The 14,769-nt window shown below is 30.7% G+C and overlaps 1 protein-coding gene across 1 annotated transcript; it reads left to right on the top strand.

The window, feature by feature from the left end:
• The first annotated feature begins 4,818 nt into the window (after nt 1-4,818).
• On the top strand, nt 4,819-14,136 carry LOC142614464 (polyamine oxidase 1). Its single transcript, XM_075786983.1, has 10 exons — nt 4,819-4,964; nt 5,074-5,323; nt 5,854-6,030; nt 6,189-6,250; nt 6,772-6,926; nt 8,448-8,591; nt 10,692-10,841; nt 12,501-12,755; nt 13,188-13,269; nt 13,376-14,136. Exons 1-10 carry the CDS (start codon nt 4,913-4,915, stop codon nt 13,579-13,581), a joined length of 1,533 nt encoding a protein of 510 aa, XP_075643098.1. The 5' UTR covers nt 4,819-4,912; the 3' UTR covers nt 13,582-14,136.
• The last annotated feature ends 633 nt before the right edge of the window (nt 14,137-14,769 follow it).

Here is a 14,769-nt window from a genome sequence, read left to right as displayed (position 1 = left end):
TTGGATTGTTTTTAGTTATACAAAATCATTTACAAATTATGTTTTTTTTATAATATATTTATCTTGGACTTCTTTTTTTTACACTAAATTAATTCATTTGACACAAAAATTAGAAAAAAACTTAGATTAAATGAGACACGTGGTGCAAAATTAAATTTTAATTGAAATCCAATTTAACTCACTTGGAACAAAAATTTTAAAACTTAGATTAGATAGGACATGTGGCGCAAAATTAGACTCTAATTGAATTTCAATTTGAAATCTAATTGGATTTTCTCATAGCTTTACCTATATACATGGTTGTCAAAATCTCAATCTGGACCTTACGATTCTACAATTCTACAATTTTACAATCTCACCTTCCCATAATGATCCGGATCTTTCAAGAATTTTTGCGATCGTTCAGGATCGGTAGAATCGTACAATTTTGACGATCCCAAACGACTCTGGTTTCTTGCAATCTTCTTTAACTTAACAGAAGGTTCAATTAGATTTAAATGAAAAATAAAATCTCAATAGACTAAATTTTGCTATTCTAATGTAGAGAGAATGTTAGTTGAATCCAAATGAAAAATAACATTAAAATAAAGTGTCACGTTTTGAGATTTTTTGAATCTTTAAATGATGCTTATAAATAGATGTAGTGATATATGGTAATTATATCAAATGAATATAAATTTATGAATGAATGTATAATTTACATGATTATTTAATATACCAATGTGTTTTTTTTTTTCTCAAATAATGTAGGATCTTACAATATACGATCCGATCCTACGATTCATAATCTCACCTACTTCTTCTGATCCTATGTAGGATCCCAATTTTGACAACCTTACTTTTATATATATATATATATACACACACACACACAAACACACATGCACCAACTGTAATTAAAAATATTAGGTTTTGACAAAAAAAATACTAATAGAATATTTGATGATTTGTCACAAACCTACGTCCAATAAATTAGTTATTTGAGTAATTAAAAGGCATTCCTAATAAAGTATAAATGACGACCTAATAAAAACAAGACAACCTAATTAAAAATTGGTATAAAAATTAAAAAGTCATATGAAGAGGTTAATTTGATATATCATGCATCTTGCCTTCATTGGTATAGAGTACCTTGTTAGTTATCCAATTTTTATTTTTTTGGATGGGATATCTACTTGGGGGAGTGGCAAATGTTGCTACTATCTCTAAAATAAAATTTCAATAGACGAAATTTTGCTATTCTAATGTAGAGAGAATATTGGTTGAACCCAAATGAAAAATAACATTCCAATAAAGTGTCACGTTTTGAGATTTTTTGAATCTTTAAATGATGCTTACAAATGAATGTAATGATGTATGGTATTATATCAAATGGATGCAAATTTATGAATGAATGTATAATTTACGTGATTATTTAATATACCAATGTGTTTTTTTTTTCTCAAATAATGTAGGATCTTATAATTCAGAATTTGATCCTACGATTCACAATCCTATCTACTTCTTATGATCCTACGTAGGATCCCAATTTTGACAAACTTACTTATATATATATATATATACACACACACACACATGCAACTGTAATTAAAAATATTAGGTTTTGACAAAAAAATACTAATAGAATATTTGATTTGTCACAAACCTATGTCCAATAAATTAGTTATTTGAGTAATTCAAGGCATTTCTAATAAAGTATAAATGAATTGGCACCTCCTCATGTATATAGTGCTTGGGGGTCGAGCTGCAGGGTTAGCAGCATGTTGTAATTATTTCTAAAAAAAAAAAAGAGTATAAATGATGACCTAATAGAAACAAGACAACCTAATAATTATTGGTATAAAAATTAGAAAGTCATATGAAGAGGTTAATTTGATATATCATGCATCTTGCATTCATTGGTATAGAGTACTTTGTTAGTTATCTAATTTTTATTTTTTATTTTTTATTTTTTTTGGATGGGATATCTACTTGGGGGAGTGCCAAATGTTGCTACTATCTCTAAAATTCAAGTAATAAATTATTCATACTCACATTTAAAAAAAGAAAAAGAAAAAAGAAAACTTGAATTACAAGTTAAAACACGAAATATTCAAGGGTTAAATGTAGGAACTTCCCACAAATCCCATTATACCCTTTGTTTTTTTTGGGGGGGTTGTTATAATTTATACGCTTTTGAGAAAGAGGCAATTTACGCGCAACTTCAAATTCATAGAAACAACCACCGTACACTCTTGGTGCGATGGTCACTCTACAAGTATAAGTACTTGTGGGGTGTGGGGGGCAAGAGCCGGGGTTCAAGTCTCCAGAAGGGAGCTTTCACATACATATACACTTAAATTAGGCTATAATAAAATTTCTATCTTGTATAAAAAAAAAAATTCGTAGAAACAAAGGGGAAGCCTGAAATTGTTAAAAAAAAAAAAAAAACATACACACACCGTGTGTACACACGTGTGCACACACAACATGAGCCAAAGATCACCCAAGGTATTGTTAAGGTTGCCGTTAGGCAAATTTTAATAGAAAAAAAAATAGATACGTAATTTTAAAAAAATTTTAGGATAAATTATAATTTACCTTGAACTTTAAGTTGTTTATGTGTTATTTGAAATTTGATACTTTACCCACCTGATATTAACCCAGTTAGAGTTCCGTAAACCATCTATGTTAAAATTATGATTAAATATGTAATTTTATTCAACTTTTTATATCTTTCCTCTGAAAACACAAAAAACATAAAAATACAAGATAAAAAAGAATCCAATGGAACACTTGCATCATGATATTTTAAATCACAGGTAAACAAATTAAATATCGGTCAAATATCATATAGTTAAAATGTTAAATTTTAAATCATAGGTAGGCAACTTAAATTTCAGTCAAATCACAGGTGTATAAGTTTTAATTTTCCAATTTTTTAATGAGAAAAAAATAATCGTTTTTTTTTTAAACAAAGTTTCGCTATAAACTTTTTTTTAAAATTTTTTTTATAGAAACCATTTAGCTATATTTTTTTTTTTGGATAGGATTTAACTATAAATTTGATTGTAGCTATTGGCTACAATTTTTACTAAAAAAAATAATTAACATAACTACATATTTCAAAAATATAAATGTTGAATTGCATATTTTTTATATTCTTAACACGCATGCCAAATTTCGTACTAATCAAATGTTATTTACAATTCGATTAATAAAATTATATTATATTCATAATTTTAGATTACAAAAACTTGAAATTTAAATATTTGATTTATGACATAAATATAAATATTTAATTTTATAAATTTTTTGCAAATCATAGAGAGAGATATATATATATATATATATATATATATATATATATATATAAAAGTTATCCAATTGTAGATTTTTCAAAGTTCACATTCATTAGAATTATATTGAATAAAGTTATAAACATTAGCACTGACATATGTAAAAAACCATCAAAACATTTATATGACATTTGGTATGAGGTAATATTTTAAGATTCTCAATAATGTTTAAAAATTTCATTGTTTGGTTGTAAATCACATTAGAGAATCAGATGCTAGGGGAATCTAGACTCCCTCTTTAACCCCCTTTTAGTAGGAATATGGATTCCCTTTAAAACAGGTGGGTATCCAGATTCCCAAAATTAAAGAAAATTATATTTTTTTTATAAATTGACAATTTTTTAAATAATTTTTCCTTATTATTTAAGCAATTGAAATAAAATATATAAAAAAATAATCAATATCTATTCCTTTGTCTTTATCTCTTTCCACCAAAACAACATAAACAAGATAGACAACTTTGTTGATATATTCATTTTTTCTTCTTTTAGGCTATAGTTTTAATGAATTTGACATAATTTATAGTTTATATTTTGTTTTTAATTATTTATTTAGAGGAAGATTATTATTATTATTTTTTTAAAAAGACTTATATTGGATTTACAAAGCTAAGGATAGAACGAGAAAAATAAACAATTCAGTTAAAATTCCTAAAAATAAACTAAACATTGTAATCTCACATTTCTAAAAATCTTATTAGATTCCCAATTAAACCAAATATAGGAATAGTTAGGTTATATTTGGCAATAGTTTTTGTTTTTTATTTTCAAAAACTTGTTTTTGGTAATATAAAGAAAAAACAATTTTCTTATATTTTTGAAATAAAAAACATGTTTGGTTAGTTGAAATTAAAAAAAAAAATTTTTGAAAAAAAAAAATAGAATATACTAAAATATGTTGTTACTAAAATTTGAATTTTAATGCTAACTCATTAAATGAAACATGTTCATTAAATTAAATGTGTATTTTCATTAAATTTTGAAAATTAGAAACTAAAAACAACATTTTACATGTTTTCAATTTCCTTCCCAAATTGGGTTTTGAAAACAGTTTTTGTTTTCTGTCCATTTCGAGTTGCCAAACAAGTTTTTTAGTTTCAAAAATAAAAAATTGTTTTTAAAAATAGAAAATAAGGGGAAAAAATAATTACCAAACATATTCTTACATTCCTAAGCATCACATTCATGTAGATTCTCTCGTACCAAACACCACCTTATTTTATTATTATTATTATTATTTTTTAGATGAAGCCGTACTATACTTTATTTATATATAATAATAAATTTTTTTTTTTGAATTCTTCTCTAACTCATTAACTTTTTCTTCTAACAAAAACTAATTAACTTTTAAAGTATCCGTTAACTTTAATCACTGAAAAAATCATTAAAAAAAAGAAGAAAAAGAAGAAAAAACACATCATCAACGCGACAACACCTATATAAATTGATACCGCGCTATTTCTGCCTCTCTCGCAAACAAAGCTCTCTCTCTCTCTCTCTCTGAAAAAAAAATACTCAAACACACGCAAATTACACATCTACTCTGCCCATTCATTAATTTCATTCTTTTCATTCATGGACTCACCTTCTCGCTCCTCCGTAATCATCGTCGGCGCCGGCGTTTCGGGTACATCCACCCTCCGAAACTCATCTCCACCGCCGATTCCTTATACTTTTTTCCGGTTTCGTTTTCTCACGTTTTTCTGTGTGTGCGCGTGTTTGTGTGTTTTTTTCAGGAATATCGGCGGCGAAGGTGTTGGCGGAGAACGGAATAGAGGACTTTATGATTCTAGAAGCTTCGGACCGAATCGGCGGTAGGATCCGTAAAGAAAGTTTCGGCGGCGTGTCGGTGGAGCTCGGTGCCGGGTGGATCGCCGGAGTTGGCGGCGAAAAGTCCAATCCGGCTTGGGAGCTCGCTAACAAGTCTGGCCTCCGCACTTGCTTCTCTGACTACAGCAATGCTCGCTATAACATCTACGATACCAGGTATCCGAATCCGTATCCGTATCCGTGTCCGCGCGTCACATGTGCGCGCTTTTCAGTATTTTTTTCAAAATTTTCGTTCGCTTTTCTCTTTTTCCGGTGATCGTTAATCGGCCTTTTGCTATCTTGCGCCGCCGGTGACGTGGCGCCCTCTCGGCATTTTTGAAAATTTCGATTTTTTATTTATTTTTATTGGTATCGTATCGTATTGTATTCGTATCCTAATACATCTGACGTGGCGTCCTCTCAGCATTTTTTTTTTTTGAAAAAAAAAAAAATTTGGTGTGTCCGTATCGGTAGCCGTATCCGTATCTGTATCTGAATGCTATTATGCGCCGGGATGACATGGTGGCATTTTCGAAATTTTCTCTTTCTTTGACTTTTTGACCGTTTGACCGGCATAGTTTACATTTTTACCGTTACTGATTGAATCTTAGTTTTGCTAAACCCGGTGGAGCTAAAATGCGCCGGGTGTGGTGTGAATCGGACTGAGTTTACTGAACGAGTTGTGTTGTTTTGTTTGTTTGTTACAGCGGGAAAATTATACCGAGAAAACTAGCGAACGAGTTGTACAAGAAGGCGGTGGACTCGGCGAAGGAGAAGATGGACTCGGAGATTCGGTCACTCAGGAGTCAAGAATCGAACAACCGTGGATGTGGTGGTGGTGACGTCAGCAGAGTAACTGAACCGCCTATGGAAGACCCTGTTAGGTTGGTTGTTTTTTTTTTTTTTTTGAAAAATCAACTTTTTATTATATTTAATTTTAAGTGAATCCTAATACTTATCCAAAAAAGATTTTATATTTATTTATGGTTTTTGAATTATTATTATTATTTTCTAAATTTTTGGTTATTGTTTTTATTCTTAGTACGCCGAGGACGCCATTTGAACACGCTCTTGACTTCTTGCTACACGATTTTGAAATGGCAGGTGAGATTTTATTATAGCTCGTGCTACGTTTTTTTTTAAAAAAAAAAATTTTTAAAAATTAAAATTATTGATGAAAATAATAAAAAGCAAAGAAAGCGAAATTTTGGATATTTTAAATGATTCCTTGTTCAATGATGAAACCATAAACTTAGACCCAACAAAGTCAAATAGTTTTATAATGCTTTGACTATTTTTTTATTTGTTTTTATGTAATTCTTTCTGGGTTTTTTTTTTTTAATCCAAAAAAAAAAAATCTTCAAATCTTTTTTTCTTGTTGTAATTGAATAAAGCATGAATGGCATTGTACATGAATAGGGGTGGTGTCACATTTTGTGGTTTAAAGTTTTGAAAAGAATGAAAGACTTGGTTTCAAGGAAACTAAGTCAATGAGCTACATAGTATATCTAAGATACTGTTGATGTGGATAAAGTTCTTCTTTTATTTTTTTTAATGTTTTATTTGGAGTGTAAAAAAATTGTATCAAAAATTGAGAATGTTGTGTTTTGGTTTTGGTTACACAGAGGTAGAGCCAATATCAACTTTTGTAGATTTTGGGGAACGAGAATTTTTAGTTGCAGATGAAAGAGGGTACGAGCATTTGTTATACAAAATGGCTGAAGAGTTTCTTTTTACATCTGAGGGCAAAATCTTGGATAGTCGACTCCAACTAAACAAGGTAGGATAAATATTTTTCTTTTACTATGTTTCTTCATTTTTGACTTTTTGCTTGTCGATATAAAATTGTATGCTAGTCTAATTTAAGTATATGTGCATTAGTCTTCTCTTTACAGACTTGAATCCGACCCTAAATGCCCCAGCTTCTTTTTTTGAATGCATGTGCTACTTTTCAATTTGTAATAGTGATGTATTGACCCGGTCTTTAGAATTTGCAGATAATAACGTTTTGTGAAACTTTTATTATATATAATATTTATTATTATAAATGAAAGATCTTAATCTCACTGCCATTTACTCATTCTCAATAAAAATACTACTAAACAAAGTAGGTTGAGAGGAGTTTTCTTTGATGTTTGCTGGTCTCTGACCTTCATGATGATAGGCAGACAAGTTTGAGAAACGAAGTCGTGAAAATAACTAATTTTTTTTTCAACCTTACCAAATGTCACACCATTGATGATTTACTATAGAAAAAACTGAGGAAGATGTATATACAGACATATTATATATACATACACATTAGGAAGCATTAATGACATTAAAAGAGATGATCTTTCAAACATTTGGTTTTGAAATTGGAGTTCTTTAAAAGCTACTTTTATGTAATTAATATGTTACTTTTCTTGTGTGAGTTGAACTTTGTTACTTTCTTGTGAGAGTTGAAAGCGTAGATGAACAAAACACTGAAATAGATATTTTTTAATCAATCAAATAACTACTCACATGATCTATATGGGCTATTTCTAGATATTTTCTTTGACCATCTCTTCCCATTTCCAAAGCTAAAAAACGAATACACTTTATGAGTTTTGATGACCCCAGCTTGCATCTATAATTTGACCTATCAACAATATATTTGATTTCAATCATATAGCTATGAATTGGCAAATGATGCTTGCAACCATTAAAGCCCATTCCTTTTTTTACCTCTCATAAATTTAGTAGGACCCAAAAATTTTCAATTTCCCATCACCCTGCACAGTGTGAATTATGACCAAAGAACAATACCCCATGAGGTGAGATGTCATATCAGCTTCAAATAAGAACATGAAAATAAGGGGTCTTGTCATTTTCTTCATTTATTGGTGCTGTTGTCTTTGCTACCTCGAATGCTCAAAGAATCAGAAGCCAGTGGACCTATCTCCGCACTAATGCTTGCTATAATTCATTCACAATTTTTTTTTTTTTTTTTTACTGTTTAGAAAGCTCCCATTAAATCGGTAAATGGGTCTGTGTAGTGTGTAGTGTGTAGTGTGTAGTGTGTTATGTGTACCTCAACTCTGCACAGATTCTTCTTCATTAAAATCTTTCCCATTTTCATATTTTTTTAATTCCAAAATTGCACACATTTTCTTGGTTTGACTTCTCAGAATCTTTAATTTGTTGCCTTGGACTTTGTTTTTACATTTATTTTTTAATAGTTAATGATAATACTATTTTAAGATCAACACAATATATGTATATTTTTTTTTAATGAATACATTTAATGGTTGTGTTAATATGCACGGATTTGGAGCAGGTAGTTCGGGAGTTACAGCACTCGAGAAACGGCGTGACGGTAACAACGGAGGATGGTTGCGTCTACGAAGCCAATTACTTGATTCTTTCTGTCAGCATTGGTGTTCTACAAAGCGACCTCATTTCCTTCAGACCCTCCTTGCCCGTACGTTTCCTCTTCCTTTTATTTTTTTTTAATTTTCAAGTTTTTCATGGTCAAGTTCTAAGTTCTCACTGTGCTAGTCATAAGTCACATAACTGATAACTCTTAAGTAACCACACAGTTGCATGATGTAGCAATCACTAATACCCGTGATGTTTGCAAATTCTTTTGAGTGATGCTACTTATAGAATAAATTTAAGATGCACAAATACTTTATTTGAGATGTCATATGAACGTCATATCCACGTTTATCTGCTGAATTATATTATAAATTTTCAAAATTTGTTTGTGTTTGTAGCGTACTCGTGTTTGAGTATTTGTCCATGCATTTTAGCTATGAATTTGTGAAAAATTTACAAAATTACGTCATCAATCACAAAAGTAATTTAAACATTAATTTATCATGTTATTTAAGTGGTAATAATCATATTTTTAACACTTTAATTTGTACTAATTTTTTTGTAGTAAAATTTGTAGCAACTCTAACCTTTCCCTCTCTTTTTTTTTGTTTTTTTTTTTTCACAAAATTATTGTTACTAACACCACTTTACCATTAAAACTTGCTGCCTTAGCATTTATTGAAAAAAGTTTGCGTATGTAAACATTGTCTTGGGACATGTCATGCCTATATTGACCCTTATTTATTCACATAATCATCTGAAAATTTTAGATAATTGAGAATGTAATGTAATCTTATAAGTCTTTTGTACTAATAAGTTACTTTTATATATATATATATATATATATATATATATATATATATAAAAGAAAGAAGTAAAAGGTGGTATTGTTTAATGGGTGTTTATAACATTACGCTGACATGTGACATAAGATATTTTATATATAAGTAGGGTCAAATCATATACATTATACACTACTGGTCTATGTTCACTGTTTTGTACCAATTAATCACAGTTGTTAGGCTCGAGACAGATTAGTTTTTTCCCCTAAGCCCCACGAATGATTGACCTTAACCCTTATAAAAAAGCATGATTCATGACTTCCTGAATGTGCGTACATTATTTCAATATTTTGGTCCTACATGGGTTAATCTATAGAGATAGGGCCCTTGTAGAGAATGAAGCTTCTACTCAGTTTACTGGCTGTGTAGGCTCTGACCCACAATTTAAATAGCATTAACTTGAAGATGTCAGAATTCATGGATAGTATTAAATAAAAGCTCACTGTCTGATGACGCAAGACACAGATTCTCGAGGTGTCCTTGTAATGCAAATATGGGTTGCATGATCCACAGTATTTGCAATCCACAGTTTGCCTATTGGATTCTCTCTGTCTGTTAAGACTCATTTGTTAGTTGACTACTGGTACGGTGTACGGTGGTGGGTATTGGCATTTGTATATTGTGAGTGACAACTGGTTTTTCATATGGTATATACTTGTTGAAAAAGAATGAGACCATGACTACAGCTATTGGTGCTCCACAAATGGTGTATTTCACTTAGCGTTAGGAATTCTAGTTCTTGATTGGTTGGCATAATATGGTGTAAGATGCAATTGGCATTTATATATGGTGGCAGTCAGTTTTATACTATTTCATATTATAGTTTGGTAAAGAATGAGATACTAGTTGGGTTTATTGTGTATTCTTGCTGGAAAAAATGAAACAAGGCTACAAGTAAGCAATTGGTGCTTCACTCTAAAAATGAAACAAGGCTGAGAAACAAACATGTTAGACTTTCAATGCTAAAAGAGCTAACAAAAATTCAATATTGTGTAAGTTCTTCCATATGCTGTGAAAATTTTACTGCCAGAGTTAGGGTGCTTACAAATTCATTGCTTTGGGTGTTTAAGTGGCTAACTGATGCACATGATCTGCTATTTACATGTATGTGCTAAAACAAATCCATTGGGACCCTATTTTTATTTATTTATTTTTTATTATTATTATTATTATTATTATTATTATTATTATTATTATTATATAAGTCAAATTTGTTGGGACTCTCTCAGTATATAAATTTTGGTGGTAGTAGGTCATGTATGTTTGTGGTCCCTTGGCCTAACTTTTGTTGCTGGGAAGTTCCAATTAATATTATAATTGTTGGATTAAATGTTAACATAATGAATAAAATATTGAAACAGAGGTGGAAAATGGAGGCCATAAAGACATGTGAAGTGATGGTGTACACAAAGATCTTCTTAAAATTTCCACATAAGTTCTGGCCATGTGGACCGGGAAAAGAGTTCTTCATGTATGCTCACGAGAGGAGGGGATACTACACGTTCTGGCAGGTTTGTTTATATATATATATATATATATATATATATATATATATATATATATATATATATATATTTGTTCTTTTTTTTTTTTTTTTTTTTTTTTATCATTTTTATTGTTTCCAGCTAACATTGAAATGTCTTTTGTCCGATGCCGGCTTTTGCTGCATCAGTTAAATGGATTTTGAGTCATTATGTACTGCTTGTGTTCTTCTTTGTATGTGAGCTAAGCTTGTTCTGGGAGTTTATGCAAATTCACAATGGTAGTCAATTATGTATTGTAGTAATAGTTAAGGGCAGAGAGGAGGGGAGTGGGAGTGGTTTGCTGTGACTTTGAGTGCAATTCACAAAAGAAAAAAGAACTAAGGAAGAACCTTAAGATGATATCTTTAATTACTACCCTTGATTTTGAGTGCAATTGACAAAAGAAAAAAGAATTAAAGAAGAACCTCAACATGATATCTTCAATTACTACTTTTGATTGTCACTGACACACATATCATTTGTTAGCATAGGATCATAGTTGGCTGCTGCTTTTGGTCATATGTGAAGACAAATGCATCGTATCTTTGATATGCACCCTAAACTATTTCAACATCAACAAAATTAATAATTGGATTCATATCTTATAATTGGGATTTAGGTGTATCTTATTAAATTTGTCATTATGATATATAGGATATAGAAGTCATGTAGATGTGGGGTACATGCATCTTGATCTAGCATTTTTTACTTCCAGCACCTGCTGTTTTCAATAATTTTAATATATTAAATTGCATCATTACCAAATCATTAGCCTATTGCCACGAGTAATGCATTGATAACAATCAGGCTTTGTTATCACATCACAGGCTTCACATAATTCTTGTGATATGTTATGATTACTATCACTATAAGCCCATGGAAAACTCATTCTCAGATGGATGGAATCATCTCATTCAAGTGTGTCGTATGATTGCAGCTAGCTATCATTGTAGCTTTCTTGAGTATATTATTTCAAAATGCAAAATCTGTAACAATAATCAAAGAAGACAGCTTGTTATTGTTTGATATGGAATATTGGTTTAGGTTGAGTTAGTCCCCCTAGTTTGCATCATTTTTAAAGATGATTTTGACTTCTTTCTTAATTAGAATGTTGACCATTCAAAGTATTGTGCGCGTTTTTCATAGTCTTGTTGCAAGTGCCTCCATTTATGATTTGATAAGAAATATTAATTATTTTTGAATGATTTTTTCATCTATGATGTTTCTGTCACTCTCTTAGAGCTGGCAATATTAGTCACCCGATGGGAACCAATTGGAAATCTTAATTTGACGCTTTTCTTTCCATCGTTTTGAGAGTACTTTGAATTTTTTTTAAGTATAATTAAATTTTCTAGACTCATGCATTTTTAAACAAAATTCTCTGTTTAATTAGGAGAAGATTGAATTATTTAAAGGACTATACATGGCCTCTTGTGCTAGCACTTCAGGATCTCACATGTCCATCAATTTCAATTTTTTATGCAGTATAAGTAGATCCTAATTATGTTTGTTATAACAAATAAAGTGTGTTAAAGTTTTTTTAAGCATAATATCATATAATATTGTAATGGGATTAGATCAGCTATTCATTCTTAATTAATCATTGAATTATCCAACTTTGTTGCTGATCTGTTGCTATGTCATCAGCACATGGAGAATGCATTCCCTGGTTCAAATATCCTGGTTGTAACGTTGACGAATGGGGAATCAAAACGTGTAGAAGCCCAGTCAGATGAAGAAACATTGAAAGAAGCTATGGGGGTTCTTAGAAACATGTTTGGACCCAACATACCTAATGCCACTGATATTCTAGTGCCCCGTTGGTATTATAACAGGTTCCAATGTGGCAGCTACAGCAACTATCCAATCATCTCTAATAATCAACTTGTTCACAATATTAAGGTACAGTTTCTTACTTACATTCCACAATTTTTTTTAATAGGTGATAAATTTTCAATTTGCCTATGTTGGGTCCTAAATATGAGTTGAATTTATAAATTATAAATGACCACTCGTTAGAAACCTTAGCTTCTTCAATGTATATATATATATATATATTCTTTCCAAGATAAGAAACTATGGATAAGAAACCTTAGCAGATAGGAAAGACACTATTATAAGGAGACTCCAGAATTTGCTTCTGGTGCCCAAAAATAAAATAGTGCATATCTGTTATGTATTTTATTTGCAGCTTGAAGAATAAAAAGCAAAACAGAGTGGGAGGAATTATGCACTTCTTGTTTAAAGTCTGAAAATCATGTTAAAAAGTTTTAACTCAATTAAAAAATTTCCATTATGATTTTGTGTTGAAATTGTTTTATGCTTTTTGTTAAGGCCCCAGTGGGACGCATCTTCTTTACCGGTGAACACACAAGTGAACAGTTTAGTGGTTATGTCCATGGTGGATACTTAGCAGGTGAATGGATGATAGTATATTGTATTTGTGAAGTATAGGTTCCAATTATCAGGATCTCTTCTAACATCTTATTTGGGCTATGTTATTCTCTTGATTAACTAAGCAGGTATTGACACTAGTAAAGCTTTGTTAGAAGAAATAAGGAAAGAAAGAAAAACTGAGAATCAAAATCATTTGTTAGAGCCCTTGTTAGCATTGACTGGGTCATTAACTTTGACACAAGCAGATGCAGTCTCAAGTCTGCACAAATGTGATATTCCCACCCAATTATATCTTAGTGGGAAACTCAGTATTCCAGAAGCTATATTGTGACTATATGGACCTATACAGAAATGGCACTTTGTCGATGATGATGACGACTATGAAAATATGACCAATGATACTGATGGCCTAATGGATTTGGTTCTGTATTCAGTTCAAGCCCTTCTTGAGTCCATCCGTAAGCTAGAATGAATTGAGATACCGAAAGCAGGTTACAGGGAAGACATACAAAAGAGTGCTTGGAGCCTTGGACTATCTCTCCTTATGTGTAGCTGCTACATTCATGATCATAACAGAGCCAAGTTTTGGATTCTTGGAGGGATTTTGGTTTGGGCATACGTATAAAAGATTGTTTATTGGAAGGACTAAGATTAAGAATAGGAAAGGCCTTACGATTCTAATTTTACTTGTACCAAGTCTCACATGACCAACTCTTATTTCTAATTCTATTTGAATAATTGATTATGCAAAGATTTCTAATTCGTCCCATCAAACCCAATGGCCATCTAATTGGTAAGCTAGTAAATGAGGCCATAAGTGTATTAATACTTTTATCATTGTAGACTCAGATTCAAATAAAGGTAATTTAAAATTCAATACAATAAATATTTGTCCTTAGCTTAAATTTATCATTGTTGTTTTTAGGTACGGCGATGGTGAGTTCTTTTTTTCTTTATAATTTTGGCTTCGGTGTGGAAGACTATGTATGAATTTGGGTAAAGTTTACTTCCAAACTGGGGAAATGTTCTTCTAACCCATCACGTGGCAACCTAACAAACTCTCCACGTTTATAGTTAGTCATTTGATTTTTTATTTTGGTATTTGCTTGAAGTCATATGATTTACTCAATAGTTATATGAATTGTTTAAATATTTTAATGAATCATGCTATTTAATACATATGGATGGTCTTATGACATATTAATTTATGACAAGGAGATTCCTCCAACTCAATTTGAAGGTAAACTTTGTTTGTGTAATTGATAAGTAGCACTATAATACATTAAAAATTGAATACCACATTTTCAGCACACCAATAAATAGAGGACTAAGTGTCAAATTTCTTGTAAGTCCATTATTTCTACCAAAAAACAAATAAATAAGAATGAGTATTAAGGCCCATATATATACTTTTTTTTTTCTTGGGCAAGTTGAGAATAAGGGCCCATAAGTAGTCATGAGAATGAGGGCCCAAAAGTAATTTAATGGGCCTCAAGGTTGATACCATAAACCCAAATGA

Source organism: Castanea sativa, chromosome 11 (genome assembly GCF_040712315.1).
Source record: "Castanea sativa cultivar Marrone di Chiusa Pesio chromosome 11, ASM4071231v1".
In the NCBI taxonomy this organism is placed as follows: Eukaryota; Viridiplantae; Streptophyta; class Magnoliopsida; order Fagales; family Fagaceae; genus Castanea; species Castanea sativa.
Note: the sequence above shows the minus strand (reverse complement) of the source record. Positions and strands in the feature narration are given on the sequence as shown.